Source organism: Wyeomyia smithii, chromosome 1 (assembly GCF_029784165.1).
Source record: "Wyeomyia smithii strain HCP4-BCI-WySm-NY-G18 chromosome 1, ASM2978416v1, whole genome shotgun sequence".
Lineage (NCBI taxonomy): Eukaryota > Metazoa > Arthropoda > Insecta > Diptera > Culicidae > Wyeomyia > Wyeomyia smithii.
This window is the reverse complement of record NC_073694.1, coordinates 48,644,809-48,669,334: the sequence shown is the minus strand read 5'-3', so window position 1 is coordinate 48,669,334 and position 24,526 is coordinate 48,644,809. Positions and strand designations below refer to the sequence as shown.

Sequence of the window (24,526 nt, the reverse complement as noted above, 5' to 3'; positions counted from 1 at the left end):
CAACGGTAGCGGACGTCTTTGACGCACTCCTGATCTCCTGATGGTAAGATAGTGGTCAGAATTAATTATTATTATTATTATTATTATTTATTTACATTCATCGGACATATTTATCTACATGAACACTTACGTACTAAAAATGGTTAGAAGGTAAAATTTGTTACACGATCATGAAACACTCTAACACTAACATTGAAGTCAAACAAATGATAACATGAATTAAACAGAAAACACATATGTCTTATTGGTTCGTGCTGTGCATAGTCAGTCCGATGTTGTTGGAGTCGCAGGAAACTTCGCTGTCTCAGTGGTCGAGGAATAATGTTCAAATTAATCTGAGCAAGAATCCATGGTACACTTACGTCTCCTGAGAGGACCTTGGCCAAAAAGATGGTCCCCTAGATTTTTCGCCTCTTTTGCAGCGTATCCATACCCAGCAAGCGGCAACGGCTTTCGTAAGATGGAAGATCGCAAGTGTTTTGCCAGGGTAAAAATCGCAGGGTGTACCTTACGAACTTCGCTTGAATTCTCTCGATTCTGCTGATCCAGACGTTGTGAAAGGTGTCCAGACTATAGCTGCTGTTTCAAGTATGGATCGCACTAAACTAAAGTACAGTGAGCGTCAATTTCCTTCCGTCAATCAAAACGTGATTGATTTATGATTCGTTCTGTTGAGGTTTACCGATATGAGAGACAATGCTAGAAGTAGATACTACTAAGTAGGTAGTAGCCTTGTTTTTGAAGACGGTGGTGCCAATGGGCTTTCGTTCGTGAGCCGCTGTGCACCGCACACCCAAAAACTGGTTTAAATTTCTCCTGCTAGCCAATCTAATCGTAAAGATTTCCGATAAAGATATTACCGTCATGTCTTGGGCAGCAAACGTATGCTCGCTTCAGAGTCCTTAACTTCATCAGTACTTCCCAGGATCATTATTTTTCTGGTGTATCTTCTAAGCTTCTGCAAGGCTACAATGTCGAACTTGTGGACTCTTGATAAGTCGGAAGCAATGTGGGTACTTTCCAGAAAATTGAGAGACTTGCAGTTCCATGATCCGAATTTTTAATCGCTAGTTCGTTTTCTACGCCTAGGTCTATGCCGATTGTTCCAGTCCGTATTAACTATTTGCTTTCTAGTACTGAGGCTTTTACGATTGGCTAGTAAGTCTTGTACCAATCCCTAGTCTCGACGAAGCACCACTATGGCAATACTGTGAAAAGTCCTACACTGTCACCAGAACGTTGATTAGCCGCCTCTTACATGGAGGACAATTTCTGTTTTGAATGACGCTTGAGTTTGCGAAGCATTTTTTCTACCACTGAAAAATGGTTACCACGCCAATTAACGCTTCATTCCCTCTCACTCAGATGTTGCTGGATTGACAACATTACCCAGGCTACACCAACCATCTGTATCCATGATTGAGATAACATGGCACGACCGGATAATTTGGCTTGATCGGAGTTAGGTCGTCGCTACTGCCAGGTTGTCATCTCACCATTTGATGCACATTGAGGATGCCTCATAATTCCTCGATAATTTCTATATTCCAACCGCTGGCTCTTCTCGTAAACTGAACATTCGAGTCCGTCTAACCGTTCGCTCACCCCGGATCTGGTTTTTCCCCGTCGCCACCTCTTGACGCTGAAGAACATGATTGATTTGAAAGTAAGCCACATCCGATACCATAAAGTGTTACCACGTGTTTTTTTTTTTTTTTTTAATGTCTCGTCGTGCAAAATATGTGCTACAGATTACCATACCTCCAGTCCAGCTGTGGCGAAATTCACCTTAAGGTCATTCTCATTCGTGGGAGTAAAGGAGCTTTGCTTTCTAATAATGGGATAGAAGAATCCACGTATTGAAACACTTCATGTATCGCATCAGCCGCTTGGAACTCACATTCACCCGCCTTTGACCACCATGAATGGCCGCGACTTCCATACCCGCGCACTCTCATTCAAGAGATCTGACATTCCAAGTACTGAGTTTCCAATCTTTGATTCCTTTCGTTCGTAAAGGTCCGTATCGATTGTTCCGGTTCAAATATTTTTCTTGAATGTTCGTAGATAGAGATAGATAAATAGGGTAATTTCTAGATTGAGCCGCTATGCCTAATCCAGCGACGGAATCGCCATCTTAAATGCAACCATCCACTATAAATCAAACATGTATGTAGGTATGTTAACAAACGCGTTTCGTCCATTCTAGATTGCGAAATTCTCCAAATTTATTTTTTATAAAACTATGAAACAACCACACTATATCATTCGAGTTAAATAACAAATAAATATCCGTTTTTTGATGATTCAGTTTGCTTTTATTAGTTCAACACCTAAAATAATGGAGTAAAACAGATCCGCTAGGCAATCTCGTACTCAACCTCAACTTCATACATAATTGAAGCAGAATCCACGGAATCCAGCTTAAAATTAACCTCGACGAAGGTGTGAAACATTGTTAATATTTTTTTCCTAAACACAACTCAGCCAAACTATGAAACAAACTATTTCAGTTTTGCTAAACAACATCATACAATCAGTGTTACAATGTCTGTGATACCTAAGACACAAAAAGAAAATCGCTACTGAAATCCAGAAACAAGCACTCAAACTTTCTGCTACGGTTTTGTCTCCATTCGATTAATTATTTTTTTGTCTCTTAATGTGGAAAAAATACGGATATTGTTTGCTGTGAAATCGAAAGACTAAAATCCGTTCTGCCACCTTTTTTTACACTCACTGAATATGCACAATTCGTATGCCAAGACTTGTTTTTCTCAATTGAAATTTCATTCACTATCTACTTTTTGATGCACAGCTTTTTTTTGGTTGATCTTATTGAATTGTTTTTTTTTTAATAATCGCTTAAGAAAGTTATGCTTTTCGTTTGTTTTAACCTAATCACAGGTTTTCTACTCAAACTAGTATTCACAGATGACTGTTGGCTAATCCGCATCATTGTCACATAAAAGAGGGTGAAGTTTTTCTTGAGCGGGATGACTTCGACCGGGATGGGCTTTTCAGACTACGTCGAGATCGATCCGACCGGGATTCGCTCCAGGGCTCCGGCACGCGACCGCACCACTTGATCAGATCCTGAACTTCATTCTGGTGAGAGAGAAATTATAGGTTTTTGATTGAAAACTACGTCCAGTGTTTGTGTCGCACCTGTAGATATCCAGGAAGTTCTTTGAAAATGTCCAACATTGTGAGTTCGGAATGTTGCGAAACATAGGACAGGCAACTTGTCTTTAGAGTAGAAGCATTAAAGCGATCTGAAATTCCTAGCAGATAAATTATCGATTCACCATCAATCGATGCAATTAACGTGTTCTCGCATATATCTTTCAGGTTATCGACAGAGTACCGATCAGCCAAAAGCATGAGCTCGCAAATTTGATCGACACCAACCGATTTGTCCACCGGAGCGCCGTAGAGATAAAGTAATAATCTTCGGAATATCACAGGCGAAGTGTCATGAATGACAATTTTTCTGCAAAATCAAACAGTTTGCTTTTATAGTGTCACGCAGCGAACGGGTTTGCTATTACCTATTAATGGTTTCTTGCATTCCAGACAGTAGAGCCTTTTTGAACCAGTCGCACCGAGCGGCGACGATCACTCTGTGGGCCTTAAATGTGTGGGATTGATTCCGTACCGGAGTTCCGCATCCTGTTCCGTTCGTGCTGGTAGACATCAGTGCGTCATCTGGGCTGAAGTCGAACGCCGATACGATGTTCTCGTTTTGACAATCCGTTGGGGACACGACTATCTCGAACTCCATGTCAGCCAGTTGACCCGAGTGTAGCAGTTTCAGGGCATTCTTGGAAAGACTGCTGTGTGTTGCCGACGGGGGCTCGCAGAGGCTTTGCACTAAATTTAACTAAACAAAAGTTACTGTTATTACAGGAGTAAAAAATTGCAAAATTAAGCTACTAACCTTTGTATTGCTGTAGTCCAGATAACGGCTTGGACAAGGCCGGGGGTCTCCAAGTCCACTGCTATCAATGCAAAAGCTCTCTAACAATCCTAATTCTATCATGGCACGAGTGAACTGTTCCTTCTGCACTAGATTGGATACCTGGAATAAAATGGTCAGCAAGAGGTTCTAAATTGTATTCCGGTGAACCTGATTTACTTACATACAACATTGCATCGTTTAAGGCAGATTTATGTTCCAATAGCTTTGAAATGATTCCGTTCTGTAAATATTAGCCAAATGTCGTCTATTCAGAATTTCGGTCGAAAAAGAAACGAATCACTCACCACTTGGCTAGTCAAAAATTTGAAGCAAAACTTAAACTCCTTCCAACCAATCTTCTCATCAATGGTATCACATAGTTCTTCTAGTCTAGCAATAAAGATTGGCACTTCTAGAATAAGCTGATCCAGGTTTCTCCGCACAGTCTGGTGTTGGTGAATATGGTTCATTTCGTTAAATGTTGCCCTATAGAAGTAACAGAATTTTTAACCGCTTCGAATAACCGAAAACACACACAGACACACCTCTTGTGAAGAATCACTTCCAATGCGCTGGAAACCCTTCCATAGATGTCTCGCATTTTCTTCACCTCGTACATGTATAGGAAAAATTTGAGATCACTCTCAGAATTTCGGTTCATTCGCGCCTCTCCAGTTGAGGATGAACCTGCTGGGTCATGGTAGGGATTACTGCTGGAATATCCACTTGAGCTTCGAGTCCGCGTTCGGGTTGATCGTACATCCTGCGAGGCGTTTCCGTTGTTGTGAGCTTCACCACCAGCGGTGTGCGTTGATTTGAGGTCCTGAAACAGCATTAATTTTCGATTTGCTACATCTGGTAAAACTAGCACTTCACACACTTACTTTGCAAACCTTCTCCAGCGAATTTTTAAACTCCGATATCGACGACGTAAGCACCTCGAGGACGTAGGTTATTTCCGGCACCAGATAGGATACCAGATCGTTTTTCTCCTCGCTACTAAGACCGCACAGTACCACGTTGCAATTTTGCAGCAACTGATGGATCTGGGAGAGGAAAATGGGCATCCGGGATCGCACGTACTTGATGATTTCGTGTCGCTGGTGCCGGGTGAACGTTGTGGCGTCCTTCGTAAAAATGTTGCAAAACTGCAACAGTTTGATGGTCGCTAAAATACAATAATCAGCATTTGAAAAACCACTTTATAAAGCTTTCAAACCAGCCGTACCAGTTAAAGTCTCCTTGAATCCCTCCTTGAACACCTGACACAGAATACACGGACTATGTGAGAGCGTGTTCGGGTTCACCATCTGGATCATATGATTCAAGCTTTCGTGCAGATCAGAAACGACGTCAATGACGACTGTGAAATTATACGTTATATCTGAAGTGTGATCTATTTTATTCTGTGATACCTACATTTCTTAAGTTGTATGTTTCGCAGATAGTTCTTGCACGGTTCAGTCATTCGGCTCAGCGGAGTCGTACTCTCACACATTGTTATCAAGCCGGAACAGGTTTCTTCGTCCAGATCCTCGGGAAGACATTCACAGTAAAGCCAGTGCAGGATAGTAGACAGCATTTTTGATGGAATATTATTCAGAACCGTTAAAGGGGTGAGCGGTGACGAAGGGGGAGTATCCAAAGAACACGGGAAAAGTGAAGGACTTCTAGTTCGAAAGGGAGACGAGGGCGGTTTGAATTTACCCCGTTGGAATTGATCCAAACACGGAGTGACGTTAGGAACGGGAAAGCAGAAGACATTCCTGTCTGAGTTAAGGTTAGAATCTGAAGACGAAACATAGGTCTTTTTCGGAACATTCAGAAAAATCGAATCGTTCGCCGTGAGGCAGTTAAACGAGTTCGAGATGTTGTTCAACAGTTTCGGTGAAAGGTTATATAAATCCAGAGCAGGCGGAAGCAGGAAGTTATTGGTAGTCGTTGGACTGGCGCGCTGACTGATATGTTGCGTCGAGGTTTTCGGTAACTGAGCACACGGAACCGATGACACCTTCATAAGTGGTGGGTGCGGCTTTTCCCCGATTGCAGCCGTTTCGAAACGACTTGCTATATGTTGATAGGTGGTGGCAGCAGCCATGCTACTGCAATCAAACCCGTTCAAGCGCAGTATCGGCGAGTGGACGTTATACTGTTGAAACAAAATCAAATCGTCAATAGAATTAATGATACTTCACAACGCTGAAGAACTCACAATAACATCGTCGCAGCTTTTGAGTGTAACGTCACAGAAATTGCCATCATCCAGCACCGACAGCAGCGTGAACGGAATCTCCTGGCCAATCGACTGATCCTCCATGACCCGCTTGCAAACCAACTGACACCAGCCGTCACATTTGAGGGACATACGATCGGTCGGATTGTACGCGTCCGTTCGGAACTCGATGCTGTGTCCCGTGTATGCCCCGAAAATCAACCCCGGCCCGTTGGAGCTCAACTCGATAACTTCGAACGTTTCACAGCTGAACAGCACCACAGCCGAATCGTTGATTGGACAGAACCCGGACTCCAGTCCGGACATCTTCTGCTCGTCGGTACTGCTACTCTGGTTCGTGTTAACCAAATCATTGTACCAAACAATGTCACCCATCTCATCTAACCGGAATTTCACTCTGTAAGGTAAGAAATAGTTGTTTAACAGTTTTAGGTGTTAATTATCTGGAAAACTTTATTAGGAAAGCACGACTCTTGGTAACAAAATATGTACTCCTCTCACTATGTGTTAAGGGTTACAATTCTGATGCGATGAGAAAAGTTACAAACCACTTCTTTTTGATCTATGAGGCATATTAGAAAAACTTGCTCTATAATTCGAGTAAATCGGATTCCATATAGGTGTCGCTCATCGAGTTCGATATCTACAGAGAAAGTATTCAGATTAACCAATCGATTACAAACTGGTAAAGAACCGGTCCCTTGTCTCGTATGCTCGTATCTTCTACCGTATCACCTTCGCCGTTCTAGTTTGAACCGCCATCTTCGTCGAAGTAATCGCCATCATTGTCCGGAACAAATCGCTTCATGAACTCGACACACGTAGCTGTTCTGTTCAGTCCCTCGTTTACAACAACTTTTTCCACTCAATAACGCTCATTCCGGTTTTGTTGCGTAATCCGGTAGGGTACCAGGAACTTCTTAGCGATTTTAGGATGACTATCGAATCATGTGCGGTTGATGGCTAGCAAATCTTCAACCTCATAAACGTTAGTTGTAGATTTCACCGGATAGTACAAATTTCGTTAAAGCATCCACAATCGTGCAGATGTAGCGATACTGGTTTTTCGATGCTGTCAATGGTCCAAGATTGTCAACATGATACGTTGACAACGCCAGGACTTCTTCGCGGATAGGGTGAAGTAGGCTTCCTTTTTTCACGACCTTTCTTGTTGCTAAGATGCATGGAACACAACTTTCGACAGTTCTATTCAGCTCGGCTTCCAGGTTGTCGATCCAATAATCCCGCTATACGAGTTTCTTCAATTATTTTAACCCGAAGTGTCCCTATTGGTGGATTTGGCGGATGACAGAGTTTTGCATTGCTCCGGGAATCACCAAGAGTTTACCGCCGTATGATACTTTTACAAGATTCCGTTATCCAAGAAGTACCGGTCTCCAACACTTTTGCGATTGCTCCTAGCTTTTAGTCGTCTTACCACACCTCCTCATCTTACCACAAACCAGTCGGTGACGATCTTCTTGCCGTTTTTCGGGTCCGGAAGTTCTTCACCACCGTTATTTTCATCACTGTAAACATGATCTTTTCTTCAATCTCGTACTACTATTACCCGAACCACCGTTTCAGAAACTGACACCTCTGCTACTTGATCTTTAACCCGTAGCGTTCCGCGTCTTTCAGTACCACTTGTATTTTCTCCGATGCTGATTTTCTCTTCTTTCTTTGGAAAATTTGCCATCACAAGTCCACGCTGAGGGCACTTGAAGCAGGTAAGTGATTTTCGGCCTTGCCCATTCGCACTTGGATGATGGGGAGCTTGGCGACCAGCATACTTCCACTACGCATTATGGAAGCCAATATAACCCGTCTCTGTCGCTTCCAGTCCGAGAAAAGGCAGTTATTTAAGTATTTCTGCATTTTTTTACGAAAAAGACATGCTCTGTAGTCTCTTCCGCATTCACGCACTCGGGGCACATGGGGGACCCCGCATGCCCGAAACTGTATAGGTAGTGCCTGAAGCAACCATGACCTGACAGGATCTGTGTCAGGAAGAAGTTACCTTCTCCATGGCGTCTCCCAACCCCACCCGGACACCACCAGATTAAGTCGGTGTGTCCATCTACCTTTTGTGGAATTGGACCATTCCTGCTGCCATCTGATCATTGATAGTGATCTTCTGGTACCTCGTATACCCCTTGTGTCACGTTGGTCGAAGCATTCTACGTCCTTCCAATGGCTATGCAGATAGGCATCATGCCGGACAGGACGCAGATTGCGTCGTATGACACTGTACGGAACGCACTCGCAACCCTCAAGCACATGAGCGTGTAGGTACTTTCCAGTTTACCACGATAACTGTTAGTACCAAGCGCTTTGGACCACACTGGGCCTCCATACCTAAGTATGGACGAAACCACGCTGGCACAAAGTTTACGCTCGCTGTCATTCACCGCTGCGCTATTCGACATCATTCGAGGTAGTGCTGCAATAGCCGTTGGAGCCCTCTTGCAAGCATAGTTTACATTCCACAACACCAGTCCCAGGATAGAACCTTGCGAAACTCCTGCGGTATTTGGGACGCACTTCTGACCCCCTCCGTGTTGTAAACAAGCACTCGGTTCTGGAAGTAGTTTTCCAGAATCTTGTACAGCGACGCTGGTACATGGATACTCCTGAGCGCAAGTGGTATGTAATTCTTCACGTCAAGCGTGACGATTGCGCAATAGTTTATGCTACTTCTCTTGCACTGGAGTGCTACCTCCGCCGTCTTGGTGACGGAGAGGATAGCATCCAGCGTGGACCTACCCTTCCGAAGCTGGTTACTTGTCAGACCGTTTACACCCTCCATGTACCTCACCAGTCTGTTGCGGATAATCCTCTCAAGCACCTTGCCCGCAATGTCCAGCTGGAAGATAGGCTTGTATGCCGATGGGTCCCCAGGCGGTTTCCCGGCTTTCGGCAGTAAGATCAAACTCTGCCGCTTCCATCTGTCCGGGAAGAGGCAGTCATCCAGGCACCTCTGCATGACTGCCCGAAACAGGCTGGGGACCGAAATATTTCTGCATGACCGCCTTGAACAACCCAGGCGCTACATTTGTGAGCTTTATGAATTATATTCGGGATTCCGTCTGGTTTCGGTGCCTTGCTACCGTCTCCCCTACCTCTGCGCAGCTCGTGGTTCGTGGTTTTTCAACGACCGGTGGCCAGGCATTTGGCTCGTGACGTGAAGAAAGTCCCTCAATGGTTCGTACCAACATCGCTGCTGACTGCTCAGTCAAAGCTGACGCACCTCTAGTCTTGGTTATTATAACCCTATAGGTATCACCCCACCAGTTCGTGTTGGCACTTGCGCATAGTCTTTCAAAACAGACTCGTTTACTGGCATTTCTAGCGCACCTCAGCGTTACCTTAGTAGATTTGAATACTGCACGGAGCTCCGCTCTTTACACATTGGTATGCGCTGCCTTTTCTAGGCTGACAAGACCTAGGTATGGTGGCGTCACACGCCCACGACATCTTTCGTGATCTTTTCTTATTAATTCCGCGAATGGTTGAAGTATTGTCTCGGCCCGTTGTCCGTTGCCTCGTGTGCACGCTGACCGACTGTTGATCGCTATGAGTATAACCACAGACAGACGTCCAAGCAAGAACAAAAATGATCGAAAATTCCGTGTAAATTTTCAAAGAGAATTGCGTTATAAATCACTTGTAAACTAGCGCCGCCTGGTGACCTTATCGCTACAATACATTTTTTTTCGCTGGTGTATGAGGCTGGCGTCACTAGTAGCGCTATCTGGTTACAAATTGCTACTACAAAAATCATTGCACAAGTTTGGAACTCAGCTTGGACGTCTGTCTGCGGTATAACCATCGTCTACCCTCCAGTTCGTGATCATTCCTGGAATGCCGAACGTCACGTCCATAATCGGCGCTGACCTTGGTCAGGTAGTCTATGTAGAGCTTCACCAAAGCATCCAACTAAATATGACCCCTATAATTTGTGCGACGCCTCCCCTTCTCGGTAGCCCAAGCGTGGAAGTTACCCGCCGCCGGAACGGCGTTGGACTAATTAGTTCCACAGTTCGACCACCTTTTTGTTTTTTTGAAAGGTGGCAGGTAAATTTGCAAACAGACCTGAGAAGAAAACTCAGGGTGTATGAATGATACAAGAAGAGTGATACTGGGGTAGTCACACTTTCCAGACACACATGGACCACACTCGCCCACCATAAGTATGGACAAATCCCTGTTGGTAAGAAATTTTCGCTTACTATCATACACCGCTGAGCTATTGGACATCTTAAGAGATACTGCTGCAATAGCTTATGAGGCCCTCCTGCGGGCAAACGTGAGCTTGTCCAAAACCCCCAAAAGCTTCAATGATCGCTTTGAGGTGATTATGCAGTCTCTGACTCTGACTACCGCCTGTTGCTCTGATTTGCGGTTATTCACAACCGTGACCTCCGTCTTATGATGCACTAGCTCCAGTTTCCCGGAGCACATCCAGTCTTCTACCTTGCGTATAAAGTGCGCGGCCGTCAACTCGATCTCCTCGATCACAGCTCCTACAAAAAGACTAGTTTCAACACACCGTCATACATGACATTCCGCAACACTGGGCCCAGGATAGAGCATTCACCCTTCCAGAAATCGAGCTGGTTATTTGCCGTTTACTTCACCAATCTGTTGAAGATAATCCTCTCAAGCACCGTGCCCGCAGTGTCCAGCAGGCAGATAAGCCTATACGTCGATTGGTTCCCTGGCGGTTTCCCAGCCTTCGGCAGTAAGACCGATGTCTGCCGCTTCCACCTCTCCGGAAAAAGGCAGTCATTCAGGCACCTCTGCAAGACTGCCCGAACCAGCCTGGAGGCCGTTTTCATCGCCAACCTGATTGCCAGGTTAGGGGTTCCTTACGGTCCTAGGGCCTTGCTCACCTTTAGAGAGTTGGCGATCACGATGAGTTCCTCATTCGTAACCCTTATCTCTTCTAGCTCTACACGGCTGTCATCACTCACGAAGTGGATGTTTGGCAGGTTGCCTGACCATCCCTGGCCTGTGCCCAAGAGACTGTAACGTCGGACGTGAGAGTCGACTGCCAAAGAGCGAGGATTTGGCTCGTGGAATGGAAAGAGTCCCTCGATGACACGCTACAGCATCGCTGGTGATGCTCTTCAGGCGCCAACACGTATTTGATCTGATCCATTACAAGCCTGTAGGCTGCGCGGTCTTTCACGGAGCCACGTCAGCTATCGCGTCAGTCCACCAGACTTCTTGTTCCTAGGTTGGAGAATCCTAGACATAGAAGCATCCCACGCCTGCGATAGTATGGCAACTACTTGTTTAGCAGCTGGGCGGGTCCAACTACCCATCTCGCCCTGTCTTCTTATTGCCTCTTCGAATCCCTCGGCATCGGAATGCGATGTCTTCCACCCGTGGACGGTTGGAGTGTTGGCTCTTCCCGTCACTTACCGCCGAAAACCTGCTCGTCGTTCATATGGCCGCCATACTGCACTCATCCACAACCAAGTTACCGTTTCCGGGAGGGATGAGGTGGATGTCCAATACGATAGCCATGTCCGACAATGACTTCAGTTGCGTCACCATTAGGCCCGTGGTTTTGCAGCCGGCTTGCCGACTGAGCACTTGCGACTTTCCGTGAAGTGTTTGACGTCCCGTTTTCCGGAACATATAATGCACTTGGGAAACTACACGCAATCCTTTGCTTTATGGCCTGCACCACTTGCAAAACTAGCTCCTAAAAGGCCTTCGCAGGTCCAGGACATATGTCCTCCCTCAGAGCACCTGAATCAAACGTCTGGTTGCTGCAGTGTACCCAGAGAGCATACTGACCAGCAGACCTTGAGCTTGCATTCCTTTAGTTCTGATTTTTCATCCGCCAACGCTAGTCAGAAGTTGGCCACCTGTGTTCCCCCTGGATCCTCCCGGATGCAGATTGACTCAGTGGTCTCCTCTACTCTGCACTTCACTTTGAAGGCTTGCACAACATCGCACCCCTCGGTAATTTCTTACAGGTTTTTAAGCTGGAGCGTTGCCTTCGAGGGAGTCCTCGGCTACCGTCTTGTTGGTAGCGCCATTATTCTTCGCATCCTTTTGGATCTCAAGAATCATCTCATCGACACGAGATCGACGGATGGTCCGCACATACACCTCTAAATCATTGAGCTGGATTTCGCTCCTCATTTTCCTCAAGACATCAGAATACTTAAACCCGTCTGTCTTGAGTATGAGAGCTTCCTCCCTGCTCCGCGCCTTCTTGACCCTTGGCAATCGTTTTGTCGCCGGTCCGTCTTGGCACTTCCTACCTTCCTGGCATCCTTTCCCCACCACGTTAACCCATGGATTTCCCGTAGTCACCGCTCCGGCCGACGCTCCAGCCTTGAGTCTTGAGTTGGTCGGTGTGCCATCCATACTCTTTTCGATGGCCTAGACAAGCAAGGGGCCGTCGGCTACGGAAATTGGCGTGTTAGCCTTTCAACCTCCGGGTTTAACCGCATCCGTCTCCGCCTTTTTCTCCGGAGATCACTGAATGGCATCTCACGTGAAGGGAATTGGAAGTCCCTTCACACCCGTCACTTGCATTTAGTTTGTAACATTCATCGTGTTTAAAAGGCTCCTTCTTCCAGCCGCTATCCTTGTTCATAGTGGAGTAGTCGCCTATACGGAAGCAGTGAGGTCACGGCTAGGGTAGGTCGCCCATAGCGCCTTATGGGCTACTATGACGACTGCTCAGTGTCCGTCCCTCACCAACCCTAGGCGAGCTCTTACTGTTGGTCCCGGACTGGCTACCTTAGTTTCCGTTTTCAGGAGAGATATGGTAGGAGTTCTATACAGTGGCAATGTCCGACAACGACTCAAAGGCTGCTTGGTATAGCCGCTGCTTTGCCGCGGAGCAGTATTTCAGGTTAAATTGCGTCACCGTCACGCCTGCCGTTTAGTAACCGGTTTGCAAGCCGGGCACTTGGTGCCTCTGGTGATGTGCTTAGCGTCCCATTTTTCGGTACGAAGCAAATACTTGGGAGGCGGCTAGAGTCTCGCGTTTCGTGGCCTGAACCACCGCAACATCGTCATAAATTAAACCTGGACCCATTATACGACCATATGGGGAAGCACAGATATAAACAAAAGAGGTGAGTGCCTTTTTGAATATATACTAACAAATAATATTGATATAAATTTAGAACTACTTATTTTTTATTATTTTTTGTGACTGCTCAGCTGAACGTATAACATAAGTCCACAACATCCCAACAGTCGAAAACTCATCAAATATTGATATATGCAATCGAGGTAATAATCCAACTTTTGTAAATGCAATTCGACAAGAAGTGCTCGACCTAACCTAAACTATCGGAAAAAACCGTCAACTAGCATGTATCTGATGAGATTTCTCTATCGGATCACAAGCAAATTTTGTTTGACTATAACGCAGGGGACTTAGTAACGAAAGTTTATAGAAACCCTAGAAAAACCAACTGGGAGCTTTTTCATTCAAAAATTGTTCGTTATGAATCTACCTTTGAAGGGCAAATCCAGACAATAAAAGAACTGTAGGATTCATCACAAAAATTTACGAATAAAATCATAGCCCTTTATAACCAAAGCTGTCCAACCAAGACGCTAGTATCCAACAAAGACGCGCCTTGGTGGAACAAAAATCTAGAAAAACTGAGGAAGTTAACTAGAAGGTTGTTCAACAGAGCCAAGTTAACCTCAAATTGGGATGCTTATAGAGAGTCCCTTACGCAATACAATAAAGAAATTAGGAAATCACGCAGGAGGGGATGGATATGAATGTGTGAACAAATTGAAAGCACCCCTGCAGCTGCAAGAGTACACAAAGCCCTTTCCAAAGATCACACGAATGGCTTGGGCAGAATAAAGAAGGACGACGGTACTTTTACTACCGATTCTCTTGAAACACTCAATGTTATGATGGAGAAACATTTCCCAGGATCACGATCCATTCTAGAAGAAGAAACGCAGGACTCAAATGCGCCATGTGCTGGTTCGACTATCGCTAGGACAAATGCGCATTACATAGCCTGCGATATCTTCACAGAATCGAAAGTGGAATGGGTAATCAACTCATTCGAGCCCTATAAGTCCCCGGGATTGGATGGATTATTACCAATAATGCTTCAACGGTGTGGAAGGGTAATAATTCCATTCATAACCGAGATATTTAGGGCAAGCCTGACACTTAATTACATACCCACCAACTGGAGAAAAACGAGAGTGATCTTCATACCAAAGGCTGGGAAGCGCGACAAAACACTTCCAAAAGCCTTCAGACCAATTAGTCTAACCTCCATTATGTTAAAAATTATGGAAAAACTAATTGACTATCACATTAAATCAACGTACCTAAAAACGTCTCCGCTGAGAAGGTATCAGTTTGCACATCGAAGCAACATGTCAACAGTGGATGCAATACATATGCTAACGACAAAAATAGCGAAATCTATAGATACAAAAGAAATCGCACTCGCTGCGTTCTTAGACATAGAGGGAGCTTTTGATAATGTATCCCATCACTCAATGTTGAACGCAATGGGACACCATGGGTTTGATACATATACCTCAAAATGGATTGAAACCATGCTGAATAGTCGTGAGATAACTGCAGTATTGGGTAATACTACACTTACAAGGAACACAACTAAGGGATGCCCGCAAGGTGGAGTTCTATCGCCTTTGCTGTGGTCATTGGTTGTAGACCAGCTACTTAGAAACCTAACTGAGCTAGGTTTCGAAGTTGTCGGATTCGCCGATGATGTTGTGATTCTTGTGAGGGGAAAATTCGACAGTACAGCATCGGAGAGAATGCAGTTAGCTCTAAACTATACTTTAGAATGGTGCAGACAAGAGGGGCTGTCCATTAACCCCTCTAAAACAACCATTATTCCCTTCACCCGGAAAAGAAGGTACAACTTGGAGAGCCTGAAGCTGGGCGAGACTACACTGCAGCTTTCCACTGAGACTAAACATCTTGGAGTAGTTTTAGATCAGAAACTCAGCTGGAATGCACATATTGAATATGTCATCGGTAAAGCTACGAGTGCCCTCTGAGCATGTAGCAAAGCTATTGGCAGAACATGGGGTCTAAGGCCAAGTATGATCTATTGGTTGTACCAGGCAATAATAAGACCAAGAATAACGTATGCCTCGCTAGTGTGGTGGCCTAAAACAAAAGAAAGGTCAACGCAGAACAAGCTTGGCAAGTTGCAAAGGCTAATTTGTAATGCAATTACAGGAGTAATGAAAAGTGCTCCGTCGAAAGCCTTAGATGCAATTCTGCATCTATTACCACTCCACCAGGTAGTACAACTAGAGGCGGAAAAAAGTGCATTGAGACTAACACGCCTTAAAAAAGTACCTGATGGAGATCAGACAGGCCAGCTGGCAATCCTCAAACATTTTCAGCTGAGCAAACATATACCAGGTATCGAAGATTGGATGAATACAGAAGCAAACTTCGAAATACCTTTCAAAATCATAGAGACCGACCGGGAAGTTTGGGAACAAGGTGGCCCAAACATCCGACAAGGCTCTGTCGTCTTTTACACAGATGGCTCAAAAATGAATGTCTATATCACAAGTATAGGCATGCTAACATATGCATTTTTTCTGATAGCCAAGCAGCACTTAAAGCACTAAAAGCCTTCACATGTACCTCTAAGCTAGTATGGGAGTGCATCCTTTCACTGAAACAACTGGCAGAAAGGAACCAAGTATGTTTATACAGGGTTCCTGGTCACTGCGGAGGGGAAGGCAATGAAAAACCCGATACGATAGCTAGACAGGGGTCATGTACCGATTTCATTGACCCAGAACCGTTCTGTGGGGTGTCATCAAGCGCCTTGAAAGCAGAATTGAAAACCTGGAAACATAGGACAATACAAGAGAACTGGAGATGCTCAGTAGGGCTAAGCCAGTCTAAACGCTTTATGAAACCAAGCGTCAAGAAAAGCCAGTAATTGCTTAGTTTAAATAAAAAGGGACTAAGGACGATCACCGGACTGTTTACAGGACACTGTCCAAGTAAGCATCACCTGAAACAAATTGGTCAGTCAGATGACGAAATTTGTCGTGTCTGCGGGTTCGAATGTGAAACCGCAGAACATTTGCTCTGCCACTGCAGTGCACTAATACAGCGCAGAATAAGAGCCTTTGGAAAAGGAACTTTGGAGCCTTTTGAGGTCTGGTCTGCGAATCCTAATGAGGTAATACATTTCATACGAAATACAGTGCCTAATTGGGAGAAAGGGTGCGATAGGACAACGACGATCACTTCCATCAATAGTGATATGTCTGCCACGAGTACCTAGACTAAAGAAGAGGTATACCACAAAAGATCAAAATAATGGTCGCAGTGGTCCAAATCTTACAAAAAATTATACGACCAGGATTCATCCCCCTCTTGAAGCACCGGAAGCGAACGTCTGGCAGATGATAGATATCGAAGACCTATGCAATGTCGCACCCTTTGGTGATCTAATCATTTAAGCTACCCCTTTATAAGTAGCTCTCCTACTCGCCGGTACAAGATCGACGAATGGTCTTTTAGCTGAGCATCGCCTCTCATGGCCCTCACGACCTTGGAGCATTTAGACCCGTATGTCCTGAATAAGACAACATCACCCTTGATCCGCTTACTTGCCTTTTTGCGGTTTTTTGAGCGATTTTCGCGAATCTCGCGAAAATTTGCCTGCAACAGCAGTCCTATTTCCGTCGTCCGTATCATCCCTGTTAGACTTTTCTTCCGTCGGTGTTGTTAGCTCGGTTGACGAACCAGGCTCGATCAACCGTTTCTTGACGCTCGTGAATTCCTGCTCCTCCGGAGACTTTCTCGTTCGCTTCGCGGTTAGTTCTGTGGTAGCCGCTTCGAAGCACTTTGGTTTTCTTTAAAGAGCTTTCCGCTGTTTCCGCTCGTTTCATGGACGCGACGTGATCCACCCTCGCACTGTTGATACAGATTGGTAGCCATAGCAGACTGATTTTGCATTATGCATTTCACCCGCCGCGTCAAAAACGGACAACGTGCGGCACTTTGTGGACGCCGGATCTACATCATCTTGTCACTTTTGGATAACAATCAGAGTATCGAAAGAAAGCCTGGTTTCAGGCGGCCGACGGCACTGAACGACAAGAAGCTTCAAAGAATGCCAAGAGGAAAACCGAGAGAAAAGTGGCTACATCGCAGCATCCGCTTCGACGGGAGGTCAGTGCAACCGGCTAAACAGTGAAAAAGTACCTGGCGAACATGGACATACATGTCAGGAAGCGGTAGTCCCGTTCACTAGTCTTGGAGCTTCAGGCAATAACGCAGCGGCAGCGCCTGAATAAGATGGTCAAACCCGGCAAATCACGACGTGGCGGTGATGATGGACGACGAGACCTGTTTTACCCTAGATGGCAACGACTGGCAGGGCACTTCGTATTTTTCTTCCCCCACGAAGGAAGTGAGCTCCGAGGTAAGGTTCATTTCACAAACCAAGTTCCCCAAGAAGGTGCTGTGGCTGACTGTCAAAGCCGCTATTTTTTCACTCCTAACTGATCGTGAACGGAAAAATTTATAGTACGAAGTACCTGCCGAAAGTTGCGTCGTTCATGAAGAAACATCACAACAGCGGAGACGTGGTGTTCTGGCTGGATCTGGTGTCGGCCCAGTGCTCAAAGCGATCGCTGGAGGACATGTAGCGGCTGAAAATCGACGTGGTACCTAACCCGCTCAACGTCCCCCAGTTGCGTGCCATTAAGAATTTCGGGGCTATCTGAAGCTATACACCCAAAACTGTTGGTGTACGGAACAGAGGAGGAATAAATAAATAAAACATGCCTACACGCATGTATTCGTCCACCATGACGAATGTTCCGGTTAACTGTCGAAAGGTCGCCCGCAAGGGCATGGACTTTTTTGCAAATAAGCTTCTATAATTACCTTCCATGGGAAATTTATCCATCTCAATTATTTGTGTTAGTTTTGTGGTGACAAATACAAAAAATGTCCATTTTTAAATTCAAACGTTAAAACAATGTGAGGGATGATAATTAGCTAACTATTCCACGATTTTCAACCTAAATATTATTTTCGATCAATCAATTTTGTTTTAAAAGTAACTTAAAGAGTTATACAAATCATAACTAATCACCAAAATCTCTTTATCGACTTATAAAAAATATTTTAGTTCTATCACAAAAATAACAAAACCTAAAGAGATTATATTGAAAATATATTTTTGATATGTAACCTATTCATTTATTTTAAGTTACAAGAACAGTAATAAACATAGTTAAAACCTAAATTAATCCACCTAGCGGTCAGACCCAGCCTTTCTCATTCAAACTTATTATTCGTAAAAATAGATTTACATGGACGCTTCAATCCAATAAAAGTATATTCACTCTTTGGGTTCTAAAATATTGATGTTGTTATTGTAGTATAAAATATGAAATTTGACGTGATGTTAGTGCTTAAGAAATAGCGAAATAAAAGAAATGACTTTTAATTTCGAACAATTTCATCACGAGCGATACCTGGAACGTTCAAATAGTACGAAACCGCATTTAAATTATGTTGAGTCCACGTATATTGATCAAAGCAGGTATAGTTTTAAATAGTCTTTGAGTTTCTTTTCGCTCCATAACTTTTGAACCACATATCAAGCTGTTATGAAGTTAGTTGTTCATAAGTTTAAGAGAGAACTCATTCGTATGACGCTAGTTATGTTGAATAAGTCGTGTAATCTTTGAGATAATAGACTCGCTGTTTTAACAATTTAATATATAACGGTTGCTTAAGTTCGATTATAATCGAATAAAATGGGAACGTATAGAGCAGTCGAATTATGAAACCACCTGTTCAATCATAATTCATCGGTTAACCCTTACCTAGCCCGTTCATCTGATATCAATATTGTTCAAATCGGTTGTGTAGTTTCTGAGATAATGAAGTTTCGTGATTTTTACATTTCGATACATTACAGACGAAGTTACAGTCCGATTACAGTTAAATTCAATAGGGTGTTATGAGGCAGCTGGACCTCTCATCTGACACTAATTTAGTGAAAATCGGTTCAGCCATCTCTGAGAAAAGTGAGTGTGTTTAAGTAGTCTTGTAAATATTTTACTTTTCATAGCTGGATTTCTCATTTTGAAACATAACAGGCTATTACTTTACCTCCGTCCGATTGCAAAAAAATCAATAGGGTCTTATGGAACAACTAGACCTTCCATTTGACACCGATTTTATGAAAATCGGTCCAGCCATCTCTGAGAAACATGAGTGAGATTAAATAATCTCGAGAATACGTTTCTTTACATAACTTTTGAACCACATGTTCAATTTTAATGAAATTCAAAAGTTAAGGGTTTTTTAGGTAGCCCGTTCATTTGAAATCAATTTTGTTCAAATCGGTTGCGTAGTTTTTGAGATATTGATGTTTCGTGATTTTTACATTTTGATACATAACCTCCAAACTAGAAATCCGATTACAATAAAATTCAATGGGGTCTTATGGGGCAAATAGACCTTTCATTTGCAATTAAAAACGATAGCCATCTCTGAGAAAATCGAGTGAGATTGGGAGAGCGTTACACACACACAGACAGAAAATGCTCAGCTCGTCGAACTGAGTCGAGTGATATACGACATTCGGCCCTTTGGAGCACTTTTATACCTTTAGTTTTTTCAGTGATTGCTATACCTTTATAGGAGAGAGGCAAAAAGGTGCACATACACACGTACACACCCATACACAAACATATACACCTATACATGCATATATGCAGAAATTACTCGATTCGTCGAACTGAGTCGAGTAGTATATGACATTCGGCCATTTGGACTTTTCTGCCTTTTAATTAGCAAGTGATCGTTAGGAGAAAGTCAATATGTTTTCTTTCATTATGTGATCTCACATTTTCATGAACAACGGACAAAGTTACAATACGATTACAATGAAATTCAATAGCAACCTATGGGCCAACTAGACCTTTCATTTGACACTAATTTTGTGAAAATCGGTTCAGCCATCTCTGAGAAAAATGAGTGAGTTTAAACAACCTCAGGATAACTTTTCTTCACATAACTTTTAAACCATATGTTCAATCATAACGAAATTTGAAAGTTAAGGGTTCTGGAGACAGCCCGATCATTTGAAACCAGTTTTATTGAAATCGGTTATGTGGTTTCTGAGATATTGAGGTTTCATGATTTTTACATTTTGATACATAACCTCTAAACTCAAAATCCGATTACAATGAAATTCAATAGCAACCTATGGCGCAACTGGACCATTTATTTGCAATTAATTTTATGAAAATCGGTCCAGCCATCTCTGAGAAAAGTGAGTGAGAAAAAAAAGTTGCACATACACACACACACATACACACATACACACATAAATACATACATACAGAAAATGCTCAGTTCGTCGAAATGGGTCGAGTGGTATATGACATTCGGCCATTGGGACCACTTTTATACCTTTGGTTTTTTCAGTGATTGCTATACCTTTCTAGGAGAAAGGCAAAAAGCTGTAATTGAAACAATAATAAATACGATAATAATAATAGTAATAGTAATAGTAGTTTTGTAAAGTTGAGAGATGTGTTAACAAATGCATCTTAAGTGTTTAGAAAACGCTAGCAGAGATTTTTTTTCTCAAAATTTCATAGCAATTTAGAAAGGACGTTGATAAGAAAATTTATAAGAGGAAAGGTAAATTGGTCTGAACGACGACCTCGTACTAGTTTTCAAAACAACACGATTCTATCACAAATACAAATTTTTAGGAACATGTTTTAACTGTTAATTTCTGGTATAAATATTTCAATCAAACTGGAAGTTTGGTATCTTCTAACATAAGTAAAAATATGATTTATTAGGTTTCGCATTTAGGTATTTTTCTACTTGAAGTTTACATTATCGTGACAAGAAGGCCCAAGTTTTTCAGATTCTCTCTTCCGGCAGATGAATTATTGCTATTCGGTAGCGCTGAGTGTCAGAATAAGTTTTCCTTGTTATGAAATGGTATTTGTTTTCGATCTAATCGATTCACTTATATTCAAAATAATATGCTACAAATGTTAAAACGAGAAAAAGGTTTTTGTTTGTTTTACTAGAGTCAGTTTGTGACCAAATAATATGAATAATTGTATAATCAGGAATTAAAATTAATTATTGTTCTCTTCGTTTTTGGTTTAATGCTTATATTTTTGAAGACAAAAATTATTTTTTTATAATTTTGCCCACATGTTTTTAAGTACTCGTTCTCATACACACAAAAGAATTCCTAAAGACCAATTTGAGGAACTCCCGTTATGAACTGGAAAATATTTTTTCCCATAATGCCACTCCTCCCACCACAGAATTATATCATGCAAAGTGATAACACTGTGGTAAAATATTCCCATACTAATATAAGTTTCAAATTACCCTTCCAGACCAAGCTTATCGGTGGTTCCATCCAGGTGAGACTCAATAATCTGGAAGTAATTAAATGCGAAAATATAGTCTTTGATTATGTTTGTACTAAAACTCTGATTACCTCCCAGGTTCCCACAAACGAGCTGGACCCATCTAGAGACATCCTGAATGTGGTGTTAAAAAGCAGTTTACACTTCTGCTATCGCTACTGCTAGCTGATAAGGACTGCACCCTTATCAATCCCCGTCACTCGGAAACTGCCTAAATAGCCAATTCATTCCCTCTTCCAAAATGTCTGGAAATTTTCATTCTCTCTTCTGGGTGATAAATTGAACTGCACATTTTTACCACCAATACACTTCACTGTTTTCTGGAGCACCCGAGCACCGAGTTATCAAACGAATTTCCAATTCATTCCTCCGAGACTGCCATTTTCTTGCAACTCTTTTAACTGGCAGCTGCTGAAGTGTAAAATTTTCACCTTTTGCATTTACCTACTAGTACTGCTTGCTCTACTGCCACATCAATGACGTGAAAAAAATGGACCACCTGAAGCGAATCCTGCAAGTGTCATGTCGTATCGTAGAACACGAAACAATTGGTTGTCTGTGTTTTGCATCGCCCGGCCGCGCTGGTTGTATGTGTGGCAAACGAAAATCTGCCAGAATCGGGTGGAAAAACAGGGGCGACGATGATTTTCCTCAACCCGTCGTCCCTGTGTGTGTGGGGGCTGTGGAGCACGTGCGTGCTCTAATACAGTCAAGCGCCATGGTTGTATTTTGATGTTAGAATTGTTTCAGGGGTAGGTCCGCTTTAGTTTAAGTTTTTTTTACTAGGATGAAATCGATGATTGCATTTTACAAAACATATGTTTAATGATTGAACCGGTACCACCAGTGAACTGTCGATCTATGCGAGGATGGAGAAAATCTCTCCTCATTCAAAAACAAAACACCTGGCAGAAGACAGCGTTAAATCATGGGGAAATATTTCAATGGCATAGTGAAACATTTCAAGCTCGAAAACCAAATGGCAGCAAAAAGCAACATTAACTTGTGGTGTAAAGCATTCATCATTTAACGAAAGCTTTCACGAATGCTGTCAGATAGGATTTTGGCAACTTACTTTGAAGAAATTAACAAGATTTCCAGGGAATGAGAGTATCATATAAATTAATATACGAAACTCGACCACATATTTCCGCCACCAATTCTTAGCAGAGCACAGTGTTTTATTTTCAGAGCGTTCTCATAATAAATTATAATTATTATAATATTTGCAATTTTATATTTAAATTTGGTTTATTCTTCACGTAATTCAATGCATTCAATGTAGTCATGCAGAATATTTGTTTTTAGTCAGGTATTCTACCGAAAATGTTGAATGCTACTGCCGTCACTCAACGCTTTCAGAATGGGGCTCGTGATAACCAACGACCGACACAAATTTATTATAATAGCTTTCAGTTTGAGTTCTTGGCGTTGTCGCTTCAAATGGATTTACGCGGGGATCTCTACCTAATAGCGCTCTTATTTCTGGATCGTAATCAGGTCCTGGAAAAAACTTGTGTCGATAGTTACCATTGAGTCGTTTCTGAGCTAAAACTAAAATAAATAACGGACATTAGTTCGAGTTACTTACTTGCTTCTACATGATTGTACCATCCGATACATATTAGAACTAGAATAAAAGCAACAAATCTCATTGGTAACGAAAACATCATCACAGCTGGGAATTCACAGTACGACTGGAAACCCCAAATGTGCAAGCTCAAAATTTGCCCAGTATGCAAAGGTTATCGAGTGCAAGACAATTTCAAAAATAGGTGGTGTGTTCAGGTACATACTATGAACGTTGAATTCCAATCTAGAATTGCGTTTTTCATTTTTTTTTTGTTTCGTAAAAAGGTTAAGGTAAGGCTCTCAGTGAGTACAATAATGACAGAATAATCGAAGATAAGTTTGGAATTAGACCATATTCAATCGAAATAAAACGACCTACTTAATTATGCCTAATGCGAAAGGAGATCCAAAACATACAGAGTCGTGATACAAGCAAAACTTCCAGTTTGAACAAATATTGCGTTTCTCGTATAACTGATGGTGACGGTGGAAATCCTGGGGAACAATAAAACACACCACAAAAACCGTGAAGGTGTTAAATTTGATGTTTGTTAAATTTTGTATACTTTCACCATAATAGATCATTATTTTGTTGAGCAAACAAAAGGTTTGTGAACCACCACCAGTTGAAAACCACTGTGATAGAGCAAATGTGGAGCATTCTCAATTCATTGTTTAGCAATAGAACATGGAAAACGTGTGAAAATATGTATCTCAATGTGTTACCTTTTTTGTTCGTTTGACTCGGATTTTGGCATGTTTGTTTGGATCACAATATTCTCTCCGCATATCTCTCCCTCTGAGTATTGCTACAGTAAACTAGCTCAAAGGAGGTTCTATATTGTTTCCGAATCTTTCACCAATACCAAATAACTAACTTGCAAAGGCGTAGCTAAGGGATTCTAGGGTTAAAACCCCTCTGGAGCCTTTCGAATTTTGTTTAGCGGTTTCGTCTTCTCGCAAGTAAAGTGTCAGAGGAAAATTTCAGATCAGTCGAGCATCGGAATGTGAAGCCTCAAAGCGGCCAAAGTATCCCAGAATCACAACGTGACGTAGAAGTTATGGTGTAAAGCCAGAACAGAGAATGATAAGTTTACTTTGGATGGCCCGAAACCCTAGTGGCAAAACCTGCCAAAGTGCATCTCATCACGAACTCCGTCCTAGACGCAAAGCGCCAAACTTGGATATCACTCTCCTAAGGGGTCTTTATGCAGAGCCGTTCAAAGGGAATCGATGCTATATCTGAGCAGCGTTAGCTCTTTTCTTGGTGGCAGAGTTGTCACATGGGCCCACAATCT

At 42.8% G+C, this 24,526-nt stretch overlaps 1 protein-coding gene across 1 annotated transcript; it reads right to left on the bottom strand.

Annotated features, from left to right (window-relative positions):
• Window positions 1-139: 139 nt before the first annotated feature.
• Window positions 140-22,177, bottom strand: LOC129730922 (uncharacterized). Its single transcript, XM_055690570.1, has 13 exons — window positions 21,728-22,177; window positions 21,616-21,665; window positions 6,174-6,591; window positions 5,381-6,110; window positions 5,190-5,324; window positions 4,846-5,129; window positions 4,507-4,784; window positions 4,267-4,447; window positions 4,143-4,202; window positions 3,941-4,081; window positions 3,552-3,883; window positions 3,169-3,493; window positions 140-3,108 (listed from the first exon to the last, which is right to left on the bottom strand). Exons 1-13 carry the CDS (start codon window positions 21,767-21,769, stop codon window positions 2,962-2,964), a joined length of 3,123 nt encoding a protein of 1,040 aa, XP_055546545.1. The 5' UTR covers window positions 21,770-22,177; the 3' UTR covers window positions 140-2,961.
• Window positions 22,178-24,526: the final 2,349 nt, after the last annotated feature.